This window comes from Mastigoproctus giganteus, chromosome 11, assembly GCF_048544385.1.
Source record: "Mastigoproctus giganteus isolate SK-2022 chromosome 11, ASM4854438v1, whole genome shotgun sequence".
NCBI lineage: Eukaryota > Metazoa > Arthropoda > Arachnida > Uropygi > Thelyphonidae > Mastigoproctus > Mastigoproctus giganteus.
The window spans coordinates 126,109,909-126,137,721 of NC_143585.1; the positions used below are offsets into that span (position 1 = coordinate 126,109,909).

General features: G+C 35.4%; 1 protein-coding gene across 5 annotated transcripts in view; it reads left to right on the forward strand.

Moving 5' to 3' along the window:
• The window catches only part of LOC150078418 (actin-binding LIM protein 3-like), a 528,875-nt gene that overhangs the window by 387,512 nt on the left and 113,550 nt on the right, over window positions 1-27,813 (forward strand). For 4 of the 5 annotated variants that reach the window (XR_016547624.1, XM_090384937.1, XM_090384935.1 and 1 more), the window contains 2 exons: window positions 2,722-2,889; window positions 10,953-11,116. Coding sequence is in view for 4 of the 5 variants with exons in the window: in XM_090384937.1 (XP_090241063.1) it covers window positions 2,722-2,889; window positions 10,953-11,116 (332 nt within the window). In the remaining variant the exon portion in view is untranslated. The remainder of the gene's footprint in view (window positions 1-2,721; window positions 2,890-10,952; window positions 11,117-27,813) is intronic. The other variant, XM_090384936.1, reaches the window with a different exon arrangement.

Consider the following 27,813-nt stretch of genomic DNA (forward strand, 5'->3'; position numbering starts at 1 on the left):
TAGCTTTAGTGCCAAATTCTTCTACTTGTTTATGTGTACCATTGAATCTGGTGTAGCAAAGATCTTGGAATTTGTCAAAATAATAAAGAAATTTGCAGAGATAAAAATAAAAAAGATTAGGTTTTAATTATAAATAGAAACTCTACAGTTATGAACTAAATTCTCATTTGTGCAAGAAGAGACAAGAGCCATGATTATGTTCAAACTTAAGTGTGTGTAAAGTAACTGTCTCTTGCAAAATAGTCCTTTGCCATGCATGTTCTATGAAAAATATGACACAAATTGCACACACATTTTTAATAATAAAATGAAATATATACATGCCAGGAGCCCCTGCTAAATAGGTCCCTGCACTTTCTAGGGCTGATTCTGCAAGTATCCATACGATGTGCAATGTTTTCAAAACCTTGAACTTGGGGATCCTGCCTAATGGCTGGAATTTTGTTACTGGTTGAATGACTATGTCCATATGCATTGTTACAGCTTATTTAGTAACGAAGCTCATTTTACCCAAGTGGATGTCAATAATACACAATTTCCATATTTGGTTGAAAATGAGTCCCCATGCTACTATAGAGAGTAATTTTCAACACTGATTCAGTATTAATGTGTGGTGTGGAATAATGTACGATCAGCTGATTGGTCCGTTTATTTTTGAGGGTCGTTTTACTGGGCAGGTCTGTCTACAATTTTTGAAAAATGAATTGCTGCAACTGTTAGAAGATGTAACTGTAGCTATATGATGTCAGAGTGCTTCCAACATGATGGAGCTCCTCCTCCTCATTGTTCTTCTGCAGTGGATTCCTTGTACAATGGATTAGTTGCAGTGGTATCCATAAAATTATTCATTTAGGTCATCAGACCTAAAACCCATTAGTTTTAGTGATAGATCATGTATATCACACAAAAGTGCTGGTTTTTTTTTTTTTTTTTTTAGGAGCATTAGCAACTAAGGCCATATTGCTCCGTGATATGCGGTGGTCATTCCCTGACCTTTCCGCATCCTTCGTATTTGGTGGTGACGGGCTCAAACCCCGGTCTAATCAAGAAGCGTGTGCTATGCACTACTGTTCCTTCCCACCTGGCTACGGAGGCGCCCGCACACAAAAGTGCAAGATGCATTACTTGATCACATATTGAATGCTGCCCATTGCATTGTTTGCAATTCACACAAGTGGCAAAATGCTGCATTGAAGTTGAAGGTTGGGTTTTTTTTTTTTTTTTAAGGAGCATTAGCAACTAAGGCCATATTGTTCCGGGAATATGCGGTGGTCATTCCCTGACCTTTCCGCTTCCTCCATATTTGGTGGTCACAGGCTCGAACCCCGGTCTAATCAAGAAGCGTGTGCTATGCACTGCTGCTCCTGCCCACCTGGCTACGGAGGTGCCACTGAAGGTGGTATTTTTTCTAACTATATGTGTACTTATTTGCAAACTTATAAATATGTGTACTTATTTTAAATTTCTAAATGGAAATAAATAAATAAAGCAACACTTTATCAGTTATGTTTGTCTGTTATTATTGTTATTTTATGTTTCTCATAATTGTTTTGTATTTTTCTAAGATTCAAACAGCCATCGCTGCTCTGTAATCAAATGGAATCGGATCCATGTTCATGTCCACTTTTTAACTCAAAATTGGTGCATAATAAATAGCCCTTTCTTTTACTGTGTCAATAAAATCATCCTCAAAATTGCCTCTTCTGAAATCAGCTCCCAAAGTAATATATTTTGTTGAATCACCCTACATAGCTGCTTTTTAAGATAAGAAATTACACATTTTTTTTCGATGTGGCTCCTGATTGTTTTTTGGTCCCTTAATTTTCCACTGTGCCTGGGTCAGGAAATTCATCTCGCAAAACTTTCAGTTCTTGCTTATTTAATTATTTATCTTTTATTTATCCATTATTTCCTCATTCTAAAATGAGTCCCAATTGAAGACTCTAATCCCCCCCTCAGAAAAAAAAAGTTAATATGTAAGCATATTATAAAATATTTTAACTTTGTATCCAATTATCAGGTCTGTGTGTGTGTGTGTGTGTGTGTGTGTGTGTGTGTGTGTGTGTGTGTGTGTGTGTGTGTGTGTGTGTGTGTGTGTGTGTGTGTGTGTGTGTGTGCATATATATTGGAATTTCTTGGTGAAAATTACATGCAGCTCCATCCATGTTTTGATTTTATTAATTTATTACTGTTTTCAGTGTAAATATTACCTCTTTTCAATAAACTTGGTTCGCATGCCTTGTGGCAGTTATATCTTGTGAAAATGGACATGTTGCATTAACTTGTGTCAGGAAACTTCTTCACTGCCTTTAATAATGTGGGATGAAGACAGCAGAGAAGTTCTTCTGAATGTCATAATGTGTCACAGTCTGTATCATCTCAGATAAAGGTATAAGATGGGTACATGTACCAGGCATTCACTAAGGAAGTGATAGTTTTAACTTTGGAAGGATGTGATTAGGGAAATGTAATCCACAGGATTGTATTTCCTGAAAAGAAAGATAAGGGAGTTATTTTGTCTTCTGTTCCATTGCATGAACTTATTAATTTATATTTCTTCCAGATGAATTCTGTAATAAATGGAATTTTGGGATGTATGTTTGTTGTCTGTATTTTCAAATGCATCATTAAAAAGGCTGAATTATTAATATGGTAAATAGTTTAATTTTCTTTCTGACCATGGTTTTAATTGATAACTAAATATATCTTTTACTATATCAGTTGATTCAATTCAAGCTTCTGTGCCTCGACCACGTTCACCACACATGAACAATGAGGAGCCAATAGAATTGTCTCATTACCCTAGTGCACAACGGCCAAAACCAAATGAAATTCCAAGAATTGAACGAGATGACTTCCCTGCGCCACCTTTCCCATACAGCGATCCAGGTAAGTGATCAAATACAGTGCTATACACATGTTATTTATTACTAAAAGGATCTGACTATTTATGCTGAACAATCAAATAGAAAATTTTTCTCTCCTTAAATGAGAATATGTGGTTCTGATAAACTAGAATGTGCTGGATTTGAATATGTTTTATTTTAAAATTTCATCTTGTTTTATTGTAAATATATGTGCTTTTTTGTACATAATCATTATTCTATTTTAATTGTAAACTAAGTAAATAGCCTTCATGATTACTAACCAGAGATATTTAAAATAGTGTCAGTGTGCTTGCAAAATAGTGTCAGACAGAAAGTTGTAATTATTGTTGATATATCTGACTTTGTTTTTTTTAGGACTATTTGGTCTGTTCAAGCAATAATCATGCATACTCAATTTATTTAGGTATCAAATTAATTCTTGAATTAAAATGTAAAAAATTACATTTGCATCAAAATGTAAAGTATCACAATATTGTCACTGTAATTTTTATTTTAATCAGCAGACCTGATTTTCTTTGGTGTGCTAAGTTCAAAAGCTAGTTACTTCATGTATATCATTTAGATGATATTTTCCATTCACCACCCGACTCACAGAATAACTTTTCCTTATTTATACAAATCTTTTTTGAACTCCCTTGTACATTAAACTTGCAATGGTCGGGTATAATCCACCCAGTGAAACAAAGGCCACTAAATAATAAATAAAAATTATCTACCAGAGTGACATTATTGTCAATTTTAGTTTTCCTCAGTTATTGCAATTTCTTTTGATCTTCATCATTAATGTTTTGTTAATGAAGTTTAGCCATAAACAAATAAAATTATTTTTTCATTAAACACAATATATGCAGTCATTGAAAATATGATTTTAAATTTAGCATGGCCTTTCTGTCCAATTCTGACAGTACCCTTCCGTAATGTGCTTTAGGAACAGCTAGAATAATTGACAGCTTCAACTCACATAAACATTTTGAACACCAGTAATGAACAGTGAAGAATTTAGTTTTCACAAGTGTAAATGTGGGTGCTGGTATTAACAAATTGAACAGTAGTTATGATGGAACATGCAAGTTTTCTTTTCACAATTGTTGTAATCAGCTATTCTTGAGTCACAAGCCTAAGCAACATGTACTAATTCCCTTTACAAATTACATAATGCTCAAAGAAGGGAGGTGAATTTGATCATGAATGATGTACATGGTTTTATTTTTAAAAAAAATAATTTAAATATATATTTTCAATATAAAAAATATGGATTTGTTCATAGGTGTGTTCATAATAGATTGAAAATCTTGAGTGACTTTAAAAAGTAATCAATTTTGAATAATTTCTGCTGATAGAAGGTTTTAAAAAGGTAATACCTGGGGAAAGTACATTCCCTGCTGTGATGGGATGGTCTTGCTCGCTGGAAGACTGGATTGGATAAAATTGGATTTTTTTTAGTTTTGTCAATTTCTGCTTATTTCATTAATGAATTGGTCATCAGATATGCTATGGCAGTCTACATTGCAAACTAGAAATGTGGATAATGGCTTTTAAAAAAGATTTTGAAGCATCTGTGTACATGTTAGCTATCTTTAGTTAAATGTCTAATTTGATTTGTAGGACAAAGGCAATCTTGACAAATCAGTGAAAGAATTGATAAGAAAGGCAGTATGTTTTCAGAACTATGAAATTGAAAACTACAAGTGACCATTAGTGAATGCCACTCATGTTCATATCTAGTACAAGATCCAAATTTTTGAAACAAGACAAACTGATGAACTTAAGAAAAAGAACTTCTGAATTACAAGTTCAATGAAAAAATACTGTATGGCTGCTTGTGACTACGCAGTGCACAAGTTTCCATTGAAAAATAATGGTCATGTAAATACTGAGGTAGCTCAGATTTCAAAATTTGGCAATACTCCATTTTCAGAATTAAATTTTGTGGACAAGTTTCCAATACTTCTTGGTGTTGTTAAAGATAAAGAAATAGATGAAACAGCAGGTGTTTTCAGCATCAGTCTGTCGGTTTAAGTCTGAGAAGCTACCAAAGGCTATAAAGAAAAAAGAAAAGAATTGATGTATAATGGTCTTTGGTTGGGGAGCTTGCAAGTGCACAATGAATTTGGAAATATAACAAATTATCCCAAGTTATGCTCGGTATTTTAACAATTTCTTATAGCAATTCTGGGTGTGAAAGAATAGAAAAAATAGAGACTGAGTTCAGATCTTGTCTTTCTTGTGTAGTTTAGGAAATGCTCCTGACAGGTAAGTCTAGACATCTGGATCATTGTTATGAACAAAACTTTGACTCAAAGTTTCTAAAGATAGCAAAGTCTGCAACATTATCATATCTTTGTTGAAGCAATCAGAATCAGATGATCCTGGGTACGAGGTTATTAATGTGTTGGCCAAGATTTTTGCAGCTCCGGCGAACACTAAGTTTTTATTTATATTAATCATTTTATTGACTTAATCGTTATACTAAATTATTTTCTATAAGTAGCTTTTTAGTTCTAGTCAAGCTCCATGGTTTATTTTGAATTTAGATAGTGATTTTGAGAGTTAATACTTAGCATCTGTAGATTGTACCATTCGTAACTTGCTGCCATTGTTATACAATACGGAATAGCATAACGTAAATCCCGAACTTGTATGGGATGCATATAAATTATCAGGCAACACTGAAGCCTACTGCAGATATAGGCTAGTCTGTAATTAAGTCACAAAGGAGGCTAGGCAGGCAAAGGCAGATTATGAGAAATCTTTGCAAAGGATGCAAAGAGAAATTGAGCAAAGAGTTCTTTACTTATGTAAACTCTATAAGGAAGGGTATGAATCAGATTGGTCCACTTAACATAGATGGTTCGACTATTGATGATCCTGCTCAAGTAGCTGATAAACTAAATGAGTATTTTGCATCTACATTTACACATGAGGAATTCTGTAAAGAAGGGGAAGACAGAAGTTTATCAAACTCTAACAGGGAGAGATGGAATCTATCCAGTTATATTCAAGGAGGCAGCAAGGGAAGTAAGCAAACTCTTAGCCATAATTATGGGAGAATCGTTAGAGGAAGGGGAGGTCCCCATGGACTGGAGATGTGCAAATGTATCCCCAATTCACAAAGGGGGGGGGGTGCAAAGGATGCCACAAATAATTATAGACCTATTAGTTTAACTTCTGTTCCGGGGAAAATAATGGAATCACTGGTTAAAGAGGTGATACTGGATCACCTAGACAAGACTGCAGTAATTGTTCAGACACAGCATGGGTTTGTTTGTTAAAGGGAAGTCTTGTCTGACCAATTTGATTGGATACTATGATGTTCACAAAGGAACTGGATTAAAAAAATAATTTTGATATCATATACTTGGATTTCAGGAAAGCTTTTGATTCTGTTGCACATGGAAGACTGCTGTACAAATTGGAGCAGTATGGCATTAAGGGCAAGTTACTGCAATGGATAAAGGGATGGTTGAGTGAGAGATGGCAGAGAGTGGTAATTAATGGACACTTCTCTATGTGGACTAATGTTATTAGTGGAGTTCCCCAGGGTTCAGTGCTGGGCCCATTGTTGTTTTGTGTATTTATCAATGATATTGATAAAGGTATATCAGGCTTAATGTCCAAGTTTGCAGATGATACCAAGGTTGGCAGGGTTGCATAATGACAGTAAAGACAGTATGCTACTGCAACAGGATCTAGAAAACTTAGGCAGATGGGCTGAGAAGTGGCAACTGAAGTTTAACATTGACAAATGCAAAGTACTGCATATGGGAAGCAGTAACCCAAGAGAAATGTACCAACTGTGTGATACTACACTCAGGGAGGTAGAAAATGAAAAAGACCTGGGGGTAATTTTGAAGTCAAATATGAAATTCTCTGAGCAGTGCCAGAGCAGGTCATGGAGTTTTGTCAATTATATAAAGGAATTTTGTTAGCAGAGACAAGGAGGTGATTATCACCTTGTATAAGGCAATGGTCAGGCCACACTTTGAGTACTGTGTACAGGTCTGGAGGTCTCATTTTAGGAAGGTTGTAGAGTTGAATGAGTACAGAGAAGGGCAACAAGATTGCCGAGAGGAACAAAGGGGTGCACTTATGAAGAAAGGCTTAAGTTCTGCAAGTTGCAGCATCTGGAGACTAGGCACTTGCGAGGTGATCTGATTGAGGTGTATAAGGTCTTGAATGGTTTGAGCAGGCTCAATACTGATGGGATACTTTCACTTGCTCAGACTAAGAATCTGAGGGGGCATTGATTCAAATCGAGGAAAGGCAGTTGTAGAATAGATGTGCAGAAGTTTACCATTATCGAGCCGGTAGCTGAATGCTGGAAGAGACTTCTATCTGTTGTTGTGGAAGTTAATAGCTTAAATAAATTTAGGGCTGACCTAGACAAACATTTGGAGTGACCAGATGGGTGAAATGGGACGGTTTTTTTTTTTTTTTTTGGCTTATGCTGTATAAGCTTGCTTTCTTGCATCATATGCTTCTGCTAATGCTAATATCCAATAGAATTTCCAGACAGAAATCCAAGGACAGATAAATGGTATGTGTTTTAGTGTATGTGTGTTATGAGGTTTAATGCCACATAAGCTTCTGGGGCTATAGTGTGCCATGTGTTTTAAGGTTTAAAAGCTTACTATACTGATATACAACCCTATGACTGTATATTAATAGCAAATGTGTATTTTGTCAGTGAAATGTGGATGTTTAAAATAACTCAGTATTTTTCCAAAAAATATTCTTTTTCCTCTTGTTTTTTTCAAAAAAATCTCCTGTATCCTGTTTTTTGGGAAACAGTCCTATTTTTTTTTGCAAGAAACCTGATTTTCTCCTGCTTATATATGCATGACCTCCAGTTTTTGAAAGTCAACAGTTTGGAAGCTATGCATGTGTGTACGCATTAGCTATCTTTGGTCAAAGTGTTACCAGACTGATAGAACAGCAGAGAGCAGTTTTCAGAGTAATAAAATTTAAAAAAAATACAAGTAATCATTTCTGAGTGCCAGAGACTCATATACAAGTCTTGTTCATTATCCTAAAGAAGTTTTGAAAGAAATCAAATTAATGAACTCCCCAAAAAAAAACAACTTCTGAATCACAAATTTTTGGTGAAGTTAATCCTAAACAGGCTCAGCCACATGATAATTCTAGTCATGTTATTCTGCTCTTGTGCAGAAGTTCATATTCCTGTTTTCTGGCTTGAATAAAGCAATTTTCTTGTTTCTTTTAAATGTTATGCCAATGTTTAAAAATCTTAACATATGCGTGTAACTACATGATGCACAAGTTCCCATTAAAAAGTGCTGTTTTTTATTTAGCAATAAAAACATAATTTTTAAATTTGAAATTTTTTGAAGGCAAGTTTCCAGTACTTTGTATCATTAAATATAAAGAAATATATGAAGCAATAGATGTTTTGCATCTTTAGTTCTGCAACTTTTAGTGAGTCTACCAGATGCTATTATGAAAGAACAAAGGATTAGCGTACAAATTTTGGTCAGGAAACTTACATGGCACAAGAAAGCATGAAATATAACAAATTATATAAAGTCATTCTTGGAATAATTCAGATCTCTTTCTGAAGCATTGAAAATGCTCTTGACAGTCAATGTGAACAGCAGTGTCATTGTTATAAACAGAGCTTTGGGTCAGTATTTCTGAAGAGGTACAAGCCTGCATCATTCAACTAATTACAGTTGTTCTTTATAGAACAATTGTAATAAGTTGATGTCTAACAGATACAATAAAACAGATATCCACAATATAACAGACAACAAAATTAAAATCATAACCAAGTTTGGTGGTATACTGTAGTAAACATTCATATGACTGTATTTTAATATAAAATGGGTATTTTGTCAATGAAATTTAATTTCCACTGCAATGTAGACGTTAAAAAAAACCTCCTGCTTTTTTCTGAAAAATGTCCAGCTTTCCACCTGTATGTGAAAAAAGCCCTGTTTTCTTCTGTTTTGCCAAAAAATATCCTGTGTACAGTTGCCTGATCTCCAGATTTTTGAAAGGTAAAAATTGGCAAGCCATATATGTGTTCCATTGTGTAAAGTGCAGAATATTTTGATTGCACTGCCCATCCCAGGCAGCCAGCAGGGCAGAAATGAGAGAGAGAGAGAGAGAGAGAGAGAGAGAGAGAGAGAGAGAGAGAGAGAGAGAGAGAGCTGAGCCAGAATGGTGCATCATTTCTGGGAAGTATGGTAAGGTCTGCAGGCCTGACACACATGGCAGTAAAAGGCCCTAGTTCTGTGGCTTACTAGTCAGATCATGTGGGAAAGAAATAATAGGGACACAGTTTTACTTGTCTAGATGGTGTTTGCCAACCAACTGAATGTCACTGTGTAGAAAAATGAAAATTGCTAAGCCTTTGTGAGTGTTATGTAGGGTTCATCTTTAGGGTGAACATGGGAAAGACAAAATTTAATGCTGAACCTGCAAAGGGATTAATGTAACTTTGAATAACATAATTTTTATCAACCCCACATACTTTAGTAAGCAGCTACTAGTGAAGAACTGTAGTGCACTGCTCATTGAAATGTAGTGGGCCAGCTGTGCCAGGTTACACTAAGACAGCCTACTATGGGATGCAGTTAGGTGATTCTCTAACCAGTCACTGAAAATCATGCGTTATCCCAGACTTAATGTGTTGAAAATGGTTCTTGCTGGTGAACATGATATATAATATTTAATAATACAATTGTAATACTAAAACCTTCATTGTTAATTTATGTTTGATTTCTATATTTCAATGTATGCAATTGATCAAAATATGCTTTACAATTGACCATTTGTTGGCCCTTGGTATAAGGTAACTGTTTCGATGGATTTCAGTTTCATACAAATGAAACTAATCTTTGGCACCTAACAGTGTTATCTGTGATAAATATTTTAACTTTGTGTTGAGTTTTATGTTAATTTATGTTTGATTTTATGTTGGTAGAGGAATTGTTAGTTCATTATTCCATTTTAATTGTTTAGTTTGGCTTATTTTTTTAAAAGCCATTTGCTCAACCAGTAGTATTATTTTGTGTAACGGATAATTATTTAGTGTAACAGAAATCAAAATCATAGCTAAGTTAATGTTTGGTGGCATACTATAGTAAACATAAATAAACATTCATATGGCTGTATTTAATATAAAATGGGTATTTTGATAATGAAATTTAATTTCCTGTGCAAATTTAAAAAACCTCCTGCTTTTTCTGAAAAATTGCCAGTTTTCCACCTGTGTGTGAAAAGCCCTGTTTTGGCCAAAAAATATCCTGTGTGCAGTTGTCTGATCTCAGATTTTTGATAAAAGTTGCCAGCCGTATACTTGTTCCATTCTGTACGGTGCTGGGTACTTTCTCAGACTGCAATTTTCCCACCCCAGACAGCCAGCAAGGCAGGGCAAAAAACACATTCAATGTATAATTTCTGCAGAGGCAACTTTCAAGTTTCAGCACAGCATTTTCTACCTACTAAGCATATGTGCTTTTTTTACTTTTGTGTTTTATTATCATTTCTCTTAAATATTAGTAGTGAGAGTTCTGAATATTTTTACCACTTTAGAAGCAGTTATCAGGCAAATACAAGATTGGTGTGTATGTTTGTAAATTTTGCTGTAGTTCAATTTTTTTCTTTGTATGTGGTCTTCAGTAAACTTTGCATTGAGAATCTAGAAATTTGGTTTCTAATTCTGATATTGTACTCAGATTTCTATACTGAATAATACTGGGAGTTCCTTGTAGTGAACGAAATCGAACATCAACGGTTTGAAAAAGTGTAGTATATTAAATTTTTAAGGAACAAGCTTAATATAAATATACTGATATATTTTGGTTGTCTTGCTATGTTTAAAATAGAAATATGGAGAAATATAAACAAGAAACACTGGAATAGTAAAGTAATAAATACTCTTTTTTGATTGTATATTTATTCCACTGTGTATATGTAAATGTATATAAATTTGTACATATTTACTATAAAATGTATTGGGACAGTTGTAATAATGGTAGATTAGCACTGAAAGCATGTTTGAATAGTGTTTTGCATGTGGTCACTTTGATGCTTAGCTAGCTGGATTATGTGATGATGTAGAACGCCGGAGACGATGGAGTGGGAGTTCAAAAGAAATGGATATAGAAGAGGAGGAAGATGATGATGACCATTTTCCAGAAGAAGACCCTCAGCTGAAACGAGAGGAAGAAGAGCTTTCAAAAATTGCTACTGGGATAGGAAAGGTATTAAAATATTTTTTAAATGGTTGTATTCAGTTTTTCAATAGGCACAGTGGAAATTAAAATGGCTGTGTTAATTAAAAAATTTGCAAACCCGAAATAAGATTATTCACATAGACAAAAGTTTCCTTTAGTACAGCTGCTAGAGGACATAATAAACAAGGAGTTAAAAGTTATAACTTAAATTTATAAGTGTCTGATCTAGGAAAGTATAGGTCCATTACGGATAAGGAAAGATCATCATAATCTTATATATGTCTTCCTAGCTTGTGCTATTTAAATTTTAATCCTAACCCCTTATCCATCACTTTCTTTACCAGTTTCCTAAAGCAGTTTTGTCTAAAAACACAGTTAATTGTTAAAACAAGGGGACTACATTAATGTTTCCAAATTTGTGAAAGTGTCAGCTTTTTTTTTTTTTTGTTTGTTTGTTTGATCCTTTCTTCTGCTCACTGACCCAACATATTATTATTATTATTTTTTAAATAATGAACAACTACTGCTTTGCTATTAAATTTGTAAAAATTCCTTCCAATTTCTGATTAATTTCATTGATCATCTCTAGTTAACAATTGCCCATCAGGTGTGCTAGTTTACAATTCATAAAATACTTGGAATTTACAAAATGATATGTTATATATATTATAAAGTATAAATTTACTCTGTGTTAGACATGTTGAAATGTAAAATCATATATTTTTTTTTTATGTGTGAGGTGCACAGCTGTTTTTTTTAAAGTGTCTTTCAGTTAAAATGCTAAGAAAGAAATGTCTGAAGAATGCAAAGAAATACAGTGTAGAAATAAGACCTAAATGTAAGATTTATTATTAGTAGTGGTGAATGATGCAAGAAAGCAAGATTATAAAGTATTAGCAAAAATAACTTCCCACATCACATGTTAAAACTATCTGCCTCCACAACAACAGGGAAGTTTGTTCCAACAATTAAGGCTCTAATAAGAGCTTTGAAGAGTAGGGTAGATGCCCTCAAAGAAATTAAAATGTGGGGGGGGGGATCAAGCTCTCAGCTGCTGAACTCAATGCCAGAGCCCATTCTTGTGCATTACGAAACACAATGGCAATCATCAAGGCAGAATGCGCTGGTCCCATAAGAGCTAGTTATTGTCAGGGAGATGGGAAATATATTGTGCAAAAAGGATAGGTGGAATAGGACCAGGGGTATGTCTGCCATGGGGCAAAAGTTGATGATGTTGTACAGCAGATATCATATTTTAAGGGCACAAAAGGTGATATTGTTTTACATGTTGGCACTAATGAAGTGAAGATTAGGAGATCTGTGGACTTACTTAACAAGTACAGGTCAATGTTGAAAAAATGTCGCGAGTTAGGATTAAATTTGAAAGTGTCTGCAATTCTGTCCTGACACAATAGGAGAGAGTATGATGACAGCATTATATTTCAGTTCAGCCCTGGAGAGATTGTGCAAGGCTTGTAGGATACAATTTTTCTCAGTGTGGTCTGTGCTTGTTAACAGGAAAGACTGCTTCTACAGGGATGGGATACACTTAAATAGAAAGGATGCAAAAATATTTGCTGACGCTATCAAGGCAGTGTTCGGTGGGTCAGAAAACTGCTAGCTTAGAGGATTCACAGACTAATAGATTAACAGTAACCACAGGCAGAGGTAAAAGTGATTCTTGCACTTCTTCTATTGGAATGAACAGCAGCCTGAAAAGCAAGATGCTGGGGATTTCAAGAGCTGCTAGGAGTCATCATGGAACAAGTAAATACATGGGCTGTGTTAGGTTAACTAAGAGTGAGAACAGGTGCATGTATACTTGAATGTACACCAATGCTAGGAGTACAGTAAATAAATTTGATGAATTTGAAGTGCTGGTCAAGACATCAAAAGCAGATATTATTGGAATATCAGAGACATGGTGTCACACAGATATAAGGCATGCATAATTGGAATTTGAAGAGTACAATGTGTACAGAAAGGATAGATAGGATAGCAAGGGAGGCTTAAGTTGTTATTTAAGAAATACATAAAACCTAAGGCACTGCATCTAGTTGACATGGGTGGACAATGCAATGTTAAGTTAGTTTGGTGTGACATAAGCACTGCACTGGGATAGTAAAAATGAGAATAGGAGTGTGTTTTAGGCCTAATGATTCTGATGAGTACAACAAACAATTGTACAGAGAAATAGTGTGCCAGTAAATCAGAATTCTTATAAAGTGGGATTTTAACTTCCCACATATTGACTGGAACTTGTGGGTTGGTTACTTGCACACTAGCAATTGTTTTGTGGATTTATTGGATGATTATTTGCTACAGTAGCAGGTGCGAGAGACAACCAGAGGGAGTAATAATCTTGATCCGATTATCAGCAGTGATTATTCATGCATCAAGAATCTACAGATAAAGGAACCACTAGGTGACAGTGATTACAGTGTGCTGATGTGGGATTTATTTAAAGTTGCAACTACCATCAGGGGTAAAGGGAAGGATTTTTGCTTTCGTAAAGGTGACTACAGTTGCCTCAGACAGTTTTTAAATTCTATACAGTGGGACCAACTGATGATGTTACCAACAGCAAATTCTAAATGGGAAGCATTCAAGAAATTAATTTTGGAAGATACTAGGCTTTTCATACAAACCAAGAAATGCTGTTCATGGTTTAGGCCTAAATGAATGTCAGATAAACTAATGAGACTCATGGCAGAGAAGAAAAATATATGGGATGCATATAAATTATCAGGTGACACAGAAGCCTGTGGTAGATATAAGGTAGTCTGTAACCAATTCACAAAAGTTTTTAGGCAAGTGAAGACAGATTACGAGAAATATTTGGCAAAGGATGCAAAAAAAAAAAAAAAAACCAGAAGAGACTTCTTTACTTATGAAACTAAGTCCACCTCATATTGATGGTTCGACTGTTAATGATCCTGTTCAGTTAACTGACAAACTGAATGAGTATTTTGCATCTACATTATAATGAGGAATTCTGTAGGGAACTGGAGGCCAGAATCTTATTAAACTCTAACAGGGAGCTAAATGATTTTGTAATAACAGAACAAAGTGGAGGAGAAATTTTTGGAGTTAAACATAAGAAAGGCACCTGGGATGGCTGGGATCTATCCAGTTATATTAAAGGAGGCAACAAAGAAAGTAACCAACCAATAGCCATAATTATGAGAGCATCCTTGGATTCAGGGGAGTTCTCCATGGACTGGAGATGTGCAAATGTATTCCCAATTCACAAAGGGGGAATCAAAGGGTGGCATGAGTAATTACAGATATGTTAGTTTAACTTCATTCTGTTTCGAGGAAAATAATGGGGCCACTGGTTAAACAGCATTGCAGAATAAACTAGACGAGACTGCATTTATAGTTCAGACACTACATGGGTTTGTTAATGGGAAGTCTTGTCTGATCAATTTCACTGGATACTACAATGTGGTCACAAAGAACTGGATGAAAAAGATAATTTTAATATCATATACTTGGATTTTATTTTAATATTTTGAAACTGTTGTAACTTTTGAAAACTGCTATACAAATTGGAGCAGTATGGCATTAAGGGCAAGCTATGGATAAAGGGATGTATGAACAAAGGGTTGAGTGGGAGAAGACAGAGTGCACTAATCATTGGACACTGTTCTTCATGGACTAAGTTATTTGTGTATCTCCTAGGGTTCGTTGTTGGGCCAATTGTTGTTTTCTATATTTATCAATGATATTGATGAACAGGGTTGTACTTATGAACAGGCACATGAGGTGCTAGCCTCAGGCTTCACCTTTGAAGAGGCCTTGTGGGGCCTTTGTAATCATCTCAACTTTTTAAAGAATTTTTTTTTAACACCCTTATCTAAACTAGGGCCCACTTGTGCCTATCATGTAAACAGAGACAGGTAAAATTTATTGAAAGTGTGGACGACTTGTTTCTACAAAACAACAGGTGAATTTCCAGGATAAAGGAAAATCTCTAATATTGTGCTTACAGTAGAACACAGGTTATTGACCACAGCGTATCGTCTGTGTCTGGAATGTATGTTAATCTTTTCTACTGGCTATGGGACAAGAAAGCAGTTGCCCAGCATGACTTCTCGGTACAATACGTGGGAGAAGTGGTTGTAAATGTGTTATGAACATCACTAATTTGTGGAATCCCTTTTAGCTCTTTAATTTGTACTTTAATTTGGACCACACGTGGATTTGAGAATATATAGAAGCTGACCCAAAAACTGAAAAATTTGGTGTAATTTAGCAGTTTTTAGCATTACCATTAGCATTAGTTGAGGCATATGATGCAAGCATCAGCTTGCATCATATGCCTCAACTACAGCATCAGCCAAAAAAAAAAAAAAAAAAAAAAAACCTTCCTATTTCACTTATCTGGTCACTTCAAATGTTTGTCTAGTTCAGCCTTAAGTTATTTAAGCTATCAACAACAACAGCGCCTCTGTAGCCAGGTGGGAAGGAGAAGCAGTGCATAGCACATGCTTCTTGATTAGACCGGGGTTTGAGCCTGTTACCACCAAATACGGAGGATGCGGAAAGGTCGGGGAATGACCACCACATATCCCGCTGCAATATGGCCTTAGTTGCTAATGCTCCTATAAAAAAAAAAAAAAAAATCCACAACAACAGATGAAAGTCTGTTCCAGCAATCAACTAACCGCTGGCTAAAGGCAAAAAGTGTGATATGTAAGTGTGCACATATTGAAGTAAATATAGGTACTTATCTATATATTTGAAAGCAGTTTGGATTAGATTTTAAGGAGCATCAGTGACTACGGCCATATTGCTCCTCATGTATTGTCTGTAAATTGCATGTTCTAAGGTCGATTTTCTGTTTTATGGATGAAAAACCTGATTTTCCAGGAGAAAAATCCGTGCTACCCTAGCCTGAGACCAACGAACTCAGCCATGTTGTGAAAAAGATCCATAAAAATTCCTCCCATTATTGACCGGATTTGAACTCAAGTCTTTTCCACCCAATGTGGAGAGGATGGCGATCCTACCAACTGTGCTACCCACAGGGCTTGAAAGTAGTGTTGTAGTTTAATAAATTTTGATTCTGTTGTAACATCAAATTTAAATATCATACCTATGCAATGTTTTGTTATCTGTTGTTGGGTGTGGCATACGTTCCCTTTATTGAAAGCTTTTTTGGTTTCTTGCCTTTAAAATATCAATTGATTCAAGTATACTTACTTATTTAATTTTTTATATTGAATCAATATCATTATCAGTTATATTACTATTAAGTAATATTGCCAAAATCTCTTTTGAATTAAAAATTTAAAATTGTGAATAAACAATAATTTAATGAAGCAGTAACTGAAACAATATTTAAAATATATTAATATTTTAAATATTGTTTTAATAATAATTAATTATAACTTACCTTCCAGAAAATGATTTGCTATTTTAATATGTTTATTCTTTATAATAATATAATAGAACACCTGTTATAAAAATATGATTAAAAATAAAGAACTCCTTTATTATAATGGTAATTAGTTCCCCCCAGAACACCCAATACGAAAATAAGATTCAAATCAGGAGCAGCAAAACAAAAAATGAGCCAAAAAAACCAACAAATAACCCAAAGAAATGCCATCCAATTTTTTTACTGCCCTCTGGACAAAAAGAAACGTCAAAACAACTCAAAATTTCAGCAATCGCAGTTGATGCTAGCAAGAATTCTGAAATAACCGGTGGAACTTGTGGACCTAATTTCTGAAGGAAACACTGGAGCACAAAAAGATAGCATATGCCAGAATACATAGCCAAACATGACCACACACTGATTTACACAATCTTGAGATTTATTCTTCTTGCTTCTGTTCAAGAATAGAGGCAAGAAGGCTGTGTAAATCAAACTACTGACATTAATTCATGTAAAGATGACACCTCAAATTTACCTCAAAGATATTGCAGAATGGCCAGTAAATATACACCCAAATCTAAGTAGTAAGTTATAGAATGGTACTTAATAAATAAACCTCAACATTTTTGTAGAATTAAAAATGTGAAAGTAAAATGTATACAAGATAACCGAGTACACTATAGAAATATTCAAGAATCTAATTTCAAGAAAATTAATGGAACCAAAGAAAAGTGCAAATGGTTAATTTTTTTCTACCACTGGTAAGTCAGTGTATTGTTTCATTTGGACCACTCACCTCGACCATGTACTTAGAAGGGTTGTTTGTGAGAAAAAGATCAATCAAGCATGTTGCCTGTGTAGTTAGGATTATCTGGTATTCTGGTAGGTAAATAAGCAATCTATGTGAAGTCATTAGTAATTGCAAAAGCCTCAGCATATTGACCAGCTGGGTCCATGTGACTAGAAAACGGAAGCCAGCTGGAGTTGTTAACATTAAAATCACCAAGGAAAATTACATTACTGTTAGGAAAGTTGGACTCGAGAAATTCAAGTTTCAAAGAGAGAAAGTCAAAGAGTTCCAAGTTATTAGTGTAGTTGGGAGAACAATAGAGGCAACAGATGAATTTGATAAAATGTCGTAGAGAAACTTTTAGCCAGAAAAGATTACAAATTACAGACAACCCCCGTATAACATGGTACTTCTACAACACAGTTTCACTCTAACATGATTGATAAAGTGCTGCAATCATCACACAACACGCTACTTATATAACATAGTTTTGCTCTAACACGGAGGCTCCTCTGTAGCCAGGTGGGCAGGAGCAGCAGTGCATAGCACATGCTTCTTGATTAGACCGGGGTTCGAGCCCGTGACCACCAAATACGGAGGATGTGGAAAGGTCAGTGAATGACCACCGCATATCCCTGGAGCAATATGGCCTTAATTGCTAATGCTCCTAAAAACCAAATAACAACAACAACAGCTCTAACACGGTTAGAGAATTGTGGCAACCTTGCATAACATGGTATTTTGAACTTTTCGAACTTTTTGTGTGGGAGAAAACTATTATGTTGGATGTAACTTTTCAACATTTCCATTCTTTTTTGTGAATTCCATGCTCTTGGCTTTGTCTCTAATCATTATTCAAAAAAAATTATTGGAAAATCCCCATGTTAGGTTCTGTGAAAATCGTTACAATGAATTTTGGAAAAAATTGATTCCGAATTGAATTGATGGAAAACTGAAGTGATAGAGGCATGGAAACATTTTTCAATTGTGGCTTGTATTGGAATCAGCTTTATCGCTCATAGAGGCATGGAAACATTTTTCATTTGTGGCCTATATTGGAATCATAGCTTTATCGCTCAAAGAAGTAAAACTGTCAACATTAAATGCGTGTTGGAAAAATGTATGACCAGAGGCAGTTCATTCCGGAAATATGGTCAAACTACAGAAAAAGGAATCCGGAATCTGTGCGAGAGTAGAACTTGCTAAGTTGCTTAGGAGGAGAAGGTTTTGATGATATGACTACTGAAGCCCTTGTGGGTGTCACAGTTGGTAGAATCACCATCATCCCTACACCAGGTGAAAAAGACCTAAGTTCGAATCGCATCGATGATGGATGGAATTTTTATGGATCTTTTTCACAGCATGGCTGAGTTAGTCAGTCTCAGTTAGTCATGGTTTTTTCTCCCAGAAATGCATGTTTTTCGTCCAGAAAGATAGAAAATCAACCTCAGAACACATGCGATTTGAACACACAGAGCAACGTAGCCTTAGTTGTTGATACTACAAAAAAAAAAGATATGATTACTTAAGACATTAAAGAATTACTAGTAGAAACAGAGGCTAGCAAAGTGGATTTGCTGAAAATTGCATCGGAGGCAAATCAAATCAATTCAGAGGATGATAGTGCAGATAAATTCTGAATTTCTAAATTTTGCGCTAAAAAGTATAGAGAAAGGCATAAAGTTAGCTGAGCAATTAGAATCTTATTTTTTGAATTCAGATTCTTCAACTGAAAGAAGTCCAAAGTTCAAAAGGGATTTTCAAAAATGCTTCCATTCAGTAATTTCCATATGATGAAATTACTAAAATCTATCAAGCAAAAGCAAACAAACCCAGATTAATGATTTTTTAAAGAGAGCAGAAGATACACAATATCTAGAATGGTTTTGATTTTTTTGTCAAAAATACACCATTCTAGATTTTGTTAACATTTTGTTAGCTCTTGGAATGTAACCCCCTTTTTGTACTAGTTCTTAGTCTCGTATAACACGGTTTCACACTACACGAGATTTTATAGGAACCTAACTACCGTGTTATATGAGTCTAACCTGTACTAAGTCGCTGATAGGGAATATCAAAACAGACATTTGCAGAAGTACCACCTTTGAAGTGAAAGGACTCATACAGCGAATACTTCGGACAACTGAGACGATTGGTGGTTGAATCAACCTGAATCAACTGATAACTCAGGTTCTGTCAGAAAAAGTATCTGTGGAGACTGTAAGAGGAAATGGACATCATTGAGATTAGAACTGAGACAATGGGTATTTGTGAAATGAATGAGGAAGCGTTTGAGAGGAAGTGTTTTTAGATCTTTTTGCAGATAAATTTGCTCTATTAGTTTGACAATTTATTGTCAAACTAATAGAGCATGTTCCCCCTTCTAATAGAGGGGAACATGCTGTATGAAGTAATGAAATTTTTGGACACATGGTAAGAATATACCTAGTTTCTTGACATAACGTGGCATTTGACAATGCCCTCCCATACATGCTAGTTGGACTACCTCCTGACACTATCTGGTAGAGTAGAGGCAGCAAGATTATACAATAGCTGATCCAAAAGCCTCCTCGAGAGAGTTACCAGTAGGTTCGGTCTGGCGTACAACAAATGTCTATCCAGCCAATGTTCCCATAATCTCTGTCCAACATATAAGTTAAACAGTAGAACAAAATGTATTAATTTTAGTTAAAACTGGATAGGAATAACAGATACATATATGAAATAATGAAAGAAACAGGAAGTAATTTTATTCATTGCATATGAATAAAAGCTCATTTTATTATTAATTGGTATGATTAAAATATGTGTTGTGATTAATTTTCATTATGTGTGATGGTGTCATTAGTATGCTAGATCTGACTTAATACTTTACATCATTATGTTACATAGATAAGGGAGAACAAAAACATAAAATATTTTAAAAATTAAAATAAAAAAATAATTATAATATAATTTATTATAATATTAATCGAGGATAGTTACAAAATCACACACACACACACACACACACACATACACAATAAATTCCTGTTGTAACACTCCCTCTTATAGCACTATTCTGCCTTTAATGCTGTCTTCTTCTGGCTACAAAGTCCCATTTTTTTTTAATGGCTTTAGCATTCCCATTTAAAATGATTTTCTGCTTATATCATTTTTATTTCAGATCCAAAGAAGAAATAAACCCAGATATTAACTCTCCTTCCTCTTCATTTTTCAATTTGGGAGAGAGAGATTGATAGAGACTAATTCTAGGACTTGTTAACTGTCAGTTTGTCTACTTCATGGAAATCATTCCCAGTGCAGGTGATATTTTATTTTATTTCAAACTAGAATTGTGGAATTTTGTAGGTAGGATGGGCCACTCTTTACAGCTCAGTGTCCAGTTATTCATTGTTTCTGAGGATGAATAATGATGAATTTAAAGAGAAAGTTGAGGACAGCATGCAAATAAATTCAGTTTTATTTGTCCACTTTGCTTGCTGGTTAAGTAATTAGTGCCTTGCATGTGCTTGGTTCAATGATAAATTTCTTTAATGACTTTTAGCCAGCTTCCTTCAGAGTGCATTTCTGTCTAAATGTTCTTGGATTGCACCCTTAATCATTGCCTCCAAGATTTTCCATATAACTCAGGTCAGATCAACCCTTCTGTAGTTATTGACTTCACTCTTAGAACCTTCTTTATGTATTGGTGAGATGTTGGCACATTCCTTTCCAAGGGAATCCGTCCTGAGTCCAATGATGCTTTCATAATTAACCTTAATGGGTCAATGTACTCTCTGGCCACCTTCCTGAAAAATACTGGGTATATGCCAACCTACTCCAGGACTCTTACTTGCCCTTACTTGTTCAAGTTTTTCTAATAAACTATCATCTGTAATTTTGAAATTGTTAATTTCATACACCTCAGCTTCACCACCAGGGTCTTTCATCAATAAAGATTATTGTGCCAGTAAAGATTACAGCATTGTTTGAGTACATAGTGCAGTTTCAAACAATGGTGTAAAGATTACAGTATTTTCTGCTTTACACATAAGCAAGCTGCTTGTCATACGTACCGTGTGTGTGTATGTGGGCACAGTACATATTCATAGAGAGAGAGAGAGATAATGCAACACATACAGTGTCTCAGGATCTCAGCAGTGATCCAGTATGAATCTTTTCTATCTATTTGGATTGATCATCTGGATCAAACTTTTGCCACTTGGTATATCATCTTCCAGGTCTGTGCTGTGTTTTACTGCTTTTTAAATATGGTTTTCTCATGCAGAAATTTCAGTTGTACCTTGTATGTTATTACCAAATTCAGTATAGGTAACTACAGCTTTGGCTCATTTCTTTCTTCACTGGTGGTTTATAGACTTTATATTGGCAAATTATTCAATTGAGTGATCTACAGGCTGACTTCACAAAGTGCAGGAAGGGGCCATTGAGACTGTTTATGCCCTCCTGTGACTGGAAAGGATGGCAATGTCTGTCATCCTCAAGTAAGATTTATTATAAATTTATCATTGATTGTTGAGTTTGAATTGGTAAAGTTGTGGTTGTAGACCAGCTGCAAGACTGTTCTCCCAGAAATGAACAGTAACTTTTTTTATGTAAGGACTGTACAGTGAAGAATTAAGTTTGGTTACACCGACATTTTCCTGTTTACCTGTGCATATATATCTTTAGGTGAAATCCATGTAATTTATCTCAAGTTTGTGTGATTGATTAAATTTCTTTCATTGTATTGCCTTCCTTGTTATTTTATTTCAGACTCACATTTGTTGTAATTGTTGTCTGTTGTGTCTATATTGACACCTACTTAGAAGTTTATCATCGTGGTGGATATACTGTGTTTCTGCTACAAAAGGACATTATTTATGTTATAAATTATTCAGTAATAAAATTTTTTCATGGACATATTGAATATGACCTTTCAGTGTTATCTTTGGTTATAATTTACATATTTTGAATTAAAATTTTTGAAATACAGTAGAGTGTTAGTTATCTGGAATAATTAATATCAGACCTCAGCTGGATAGCAAAATTTTCCGGATAATTGAACGTAAGGTAAAATTAAATAAATTCTGTTATAATGTATTAAGGTAAAAGAAATAGACTTTAAATAGCATGAAAAAAACGAATTTATTTAATTTAAAATATACAGTAATAATAATAACTTATACATAAAAATTCACACATTTACATATGTAAAGTGGCCCTGGGTGCCAAACATTATAATGATCAAGTGATTTCTGAGTGATTCATAGAGCGTTTACTCAAAGCAACAGTTCTTCTTCAGTTTGAAAAGTTTTTTTACCTTCTCGTCAATCAATAACAAACTTAATCTTATGAATTGTAAGCAAGTTTAAGAAAGGAAAACCACTTTTCGTTCTTTTTTTCCTTTAGACTAACACTAACTTTTATACTGCTTGGTCACTCTAGCGGCACTGCTCCTGCCTCCCTGTGGCGGGGCCAGTAACTTGGGAGAAGAAATTCACTCTCCCAGGGCTGAAAGGAGCAAAGATGGATAACAAATGTTTCCATCTCTAGAGCCATCAAGCTCAAGAATAGAGACAAATCACACAGATAATGACTTTTTACAACCGAAGAGGTTGAAAACAACACCTAAAGAGGAGATACCAGCCTTCATCATCTTGCACTCTCTATCAGATCAGCCTCTGAGCAAATTATCACCCTTCCTAGTGCAGAAATGCATTGAGTCTGCTGCTGGTTCATCTAAATTAGTAAGGCGACTTCAGTTGGGAGATCTTCTAATAGAGACTACTCAACCTCGACGTTATGTGAAGCTATTAAAGCTCACAACCTTTATAGGACACCCAATAAAAGTTACTCCCTATGCCACCTTAAACTCCTCTAAGGGAGTAATAATAGAATGGGACTTATTACTTGTATCAGAGGAGGAAATTGTCCAAGAATTACATGATTAAAAAGTCATCCAAGCAAGGAGAATCATGACCCAAAAAAATGGTACTCTGGTTCCAACAAGGAGCATAATTCTTACTTTTAGCACTCCTAACTTACTAACATCTGTGAAAGCAGGCTACCTACACTGCTGTGTCCGACCATACATTCTGAATCCCATCAGGTGCTACAAATTCCAAAAATATGAACACTGCAATATGTCCTAATTTTGGGTCAAAAGATCATAACCAATCCAATTGTGCCACTACCACTCTGCATTGCCAAAATTGTAAGGGTAACCACCCAGCTTTCTCAAAAACATGTGAATTATGGAAGCAAGGGGAAAAAATTCAGGAATATAAAGTAGAGAACAAAGTGACATACTCAGAGCAAGAAGAGAGATAATCAAAACAGAGACAAAGCTAACGTATGCCACAGCAGCTCAATATTTACAGTCTGTAGGGCTCCAGACTGAAGTATCGGTTCCTCTGAATATATCAATTGCAAACTAGGCACGTTCGTTGCTCCCTATTTCAAAACAGTGTCCTATACAAAAAACAAGTGAAAAGTCTGGTAATACCCCAATACCATACCAATGGATGTTTCCTCAACAATAAAACCAAAAGTGACAGAAACCATGACACTGCAATGATCACCCACCACCGGAATGGATATCGACGAACATCCACATCATGATTTAGATGATGGCATTTTAGAATTACATTCAACCAATGAGATGGACATGTCCCTTCCCATCTTTCCTAAGAAAGGCAAAACAAAAATAGATTCATACAAGCAAGCTACAATTAAAAAACTGTCAGAACCGAAAACAACACAAAACCACATAATGGAAAAAATCCTTCAATGGAATTGCAGGGGCTTTCGGAACACAAAAGACAATTTGCAGGAACTAATTGATCAGTATGAACCAGCTGGCGTAGCCTTACAAGAAACGCTTTTAAATTCACGAGTGTATCCTTCTGTCAAAAATTATACCATCTTTAGATGAGATAGGAGTATTGACATGCCAGCTCATGGAGGAGTGACTATTATTGTCAGAAATAACATTCCATCCAAACATGTTTCTCTTCAAACTCCTTTTGAAGTAGTGGCAGTGCACATTGTAATTGGTATCACCCTTACAATAGCTTCTGTATACCTCCCTGCTAATTTCTTTTTCTCCTCAGATGACTTAGAAAACCTAGTAGATTAGCTGCCATCTCCGTTCTGCTTACTGGGTGACTTCAATGCTCATCATCCGCTATGGTGATCTCCAAAAATTGACAATAATAGAATCGCTGCTTGATGCTCATACCTTATTCCTTTAAACACTGGTGAACCTCCTATGTCCATTTTTCTTTGGATCCTATAGAAAAATGTCCAATCTTCTACAGGATCAATGACTGCAATTGACCTTTCAATCTGTTCTCCCTCCATATATGCCAATATGGAGTGGTCAGTTCTTGATAACCCACTAAACAGTGATCGTCTACCGATTCTTTGCAATATTCAAACACAAGTAAACTTGTCCCCATTGCAGCAATCCACTTGGAAATTCTGTAAGGCAAACTGGCATGAATATGCCTCCCTGATCCAGTTTGATAATGAGATAGTCTAGTCTCAGCCCATAGATATTGTCACTGATCATATAATGAATCAGATATTACAAGCTGCAAATTCTACATTACCTAAATCTTTGCCTGGGAGATGCAAACACAGTTACTGGTGGAATCAGGAATGCACACATGCTAAATAGACAAAAAGTTGAGCTTGGAATTTGTTTTGCAAATTCCCTACAACTTCAAATCTTATTAACTTAAAAATCCCTCAATGCCAAATTCCACCAAATAAGAAGAAAAGCAAAGAAAGGCACCTGGATACATTTTGCTTCCACCGTAAACAAGGACACGGACAACAGACTCATCTGGAAGAAAATCCAAGGACTTAATGGTAAGTACATGCAGTCTCCAGCCTCAATCCTAAACTGGAAAGGGCAGGAATTGTCCGCTCCAATAGAAATAGCAAACGCATTAGCTGAGTCATTCACTAGTATATCAGCGGTGTCCACATACAGCCAAACCTTCCAAAAAATTAAGGCATCTGCAGAACAACGTAAAATAAACTTTTCTCCTAAGTTATCTCACCCATACAATCAGCCATTCACCGGTATATCAGCAGTGTCCACATACAGCCAAACCTTCAAAAAAATAAAGGCATCTGCAGAACAACATAAAAGAAACTTTTCTCGTAAGTTATCTCACCCATACAATCAGCCATTCACTTTAAAAGAACTTTTGGAGTCTCTCAATAAAACATGTAGTACTGTTGCAGATCCGGATGGAGTTTGCTATATAATGTTAAAAAAGTTAAATAACAAAGCAGTAAGTTCCCTGTTGAAATTCTACAACCAAATATATTTAGAAAATACTTATCTGCACTCCTATATCCTGGTGTCACTCAATTGTACTGGCTTTTCCAAAGCCAGGTAAGGATCATACCATACCACATAATTACAAGCCAGTATCATTGACCAGCTGTTTAGGCAACGTCTTAGAAAAAATGGTCCACAGGTAGCTAATGTGGCTTCTGGTAACAGTCTGCTAAACAGAAACCAGTATGGATTTCAGAAAAACTGCTCAACCTTAGATGTGATGATTAAAGCAGAAGCAAATATCCGCAATGCTTTCGCAAGGAGAGAACATCTGGTTATGGTCAACCTCGATATTAAGAAATCCTTCGATACCACTTGGCAATATGGTATGCTCCAGGACTTTCGTTCTTTTTGTTTGAGGGGGCAGTTACCCCAATTTATACAAAACGTCCTACACCACAGAATGTTTCAGATCAGATATAGGAACAGTGTATCCAAATCGCTGGAACAAGAGGAGGGTGTACTGCAGGATTCCATCCTGAGTGCAGCGCTATTAACAATAAGAATTACAAATATGACACGAGACACACCAAAAATAGTTGAATCATGCATGTTTGATGATGACCTCATTATCTCTTGTGTGTCACAAACTATGAATGCCATTGAAAGGCAACTTCAACTATCCATAGCCAGAAAAGAATCTTGGGTGCAATGGAATGGCTATTCGGTAGCAGAAAATAAATCGACTGCAGTTCATTTTTGTAAAATACGAAAATTATATCCTGATCCTGAAATATATTTAAAAAATAATCTGATTTCTCTTATCAATAATTTTCGTCTATTGGGTCTATATCTAGACAATAAACTTAGTTTTTTCAATCATATAGCGTACCTTAGAACGGCCTGTCTAAAGAAAATAAACCTATTAAAAGCTGTCTCCTCTAACTCCTGGGGTGCTGATAGACACTCCCTCTCACACCTTTATAAAACTTTAATCCGGTCCCGCTTAGATTATGGATCATCTGTCTATGACTCCCCAAGAAACAGTTCCTTGTTATGTCTGAATACTATTCAACATAGTGCCCTAAGGATAACCACTGGAGCCTTTAGAATGTCTCCAGTCCACAGCCCGTATATTGAGGCAAATATTGAGGCTAACTATGCACTCAGATGAATATCCTTACTATATAGTTATGCTGCAAAAATTAAAAGTATTCCATCTCATCCTAGCTGGGAATACCTGTTTGACCCTCAGTATGTAATGCTATACTATAATAAACCTAATGAAAACCATCTCGGGCATTAGATTGCAAGAACTGATGCTAGTGGGAATATTAATTTCCAGCATATCCTCAAAGATGTTGCTCCACCTGAGCATCCCTGGATTCAATACTCACCTTGTGATAATTTCTTTCTGAGATGGAGAAAAGGCTCCCTGTAAAACAACTTCCAGCAACTACATGAAGCCCATGCCTTAGAAAACTCAGAGAAACTTCATATTTATACAGATGGCTCCAAAACACATGAAGCAGTAGGTGCTGCAGCAATTTGTTCTGCCTTTTCAATAGCTGTGTCTCTTCTTACAGAATACAATATCTATACTGCAGAATTGTATGTAATTAAACTAGCCCTAGATAATATAACCAAACAGCAATTCAAGGAAGCTCCTATATACACAGTATATTCAATATACTACTTCTTCTCAACATCCCATTCTGAAACAGATACAGTCTCAATTACAGCCACTCCCCAACTTACGTAAAATTTGCGTTCCGTGGAACTCTACGTAAGTTGAATTTTACTTAAGTCGTAATTTCCCTAAATGCTTATGCAGCACTCGCAACTATGCACACTGAATTTGATTGAAGCAAAAAAGAAATGCTCGATAAACAGGTAAATAGAATTATTTATTCAATTTTTTTATTTTATGTGCAGGAAAAATTACAAAAGTTTACAAAATTACAAAATTACAAAGAGAGAGAGAGAGAGAGAGAGAGAGAGAGAGAGAGAGAGAGAGAGAGAGGAGACAGGCATTTCTAGCTATGAACTGGGCTTGGGGTTCACCAGACTTATCCTTAACATCTTAAATACTTTTTGCTTTTGCTTGAGTGGCCATTGGACTCGGGGCACTTGCTTCTGAATCTGATTTTCTATCCATATTATTAATAGCTTTTCCATCTTCAATATAGCACCTGAATGCTGTTTTGTGATCACTGTTTATGTTAAATGTGTTGATCCTTTAACATGTTCTTTTATACACGCACTGT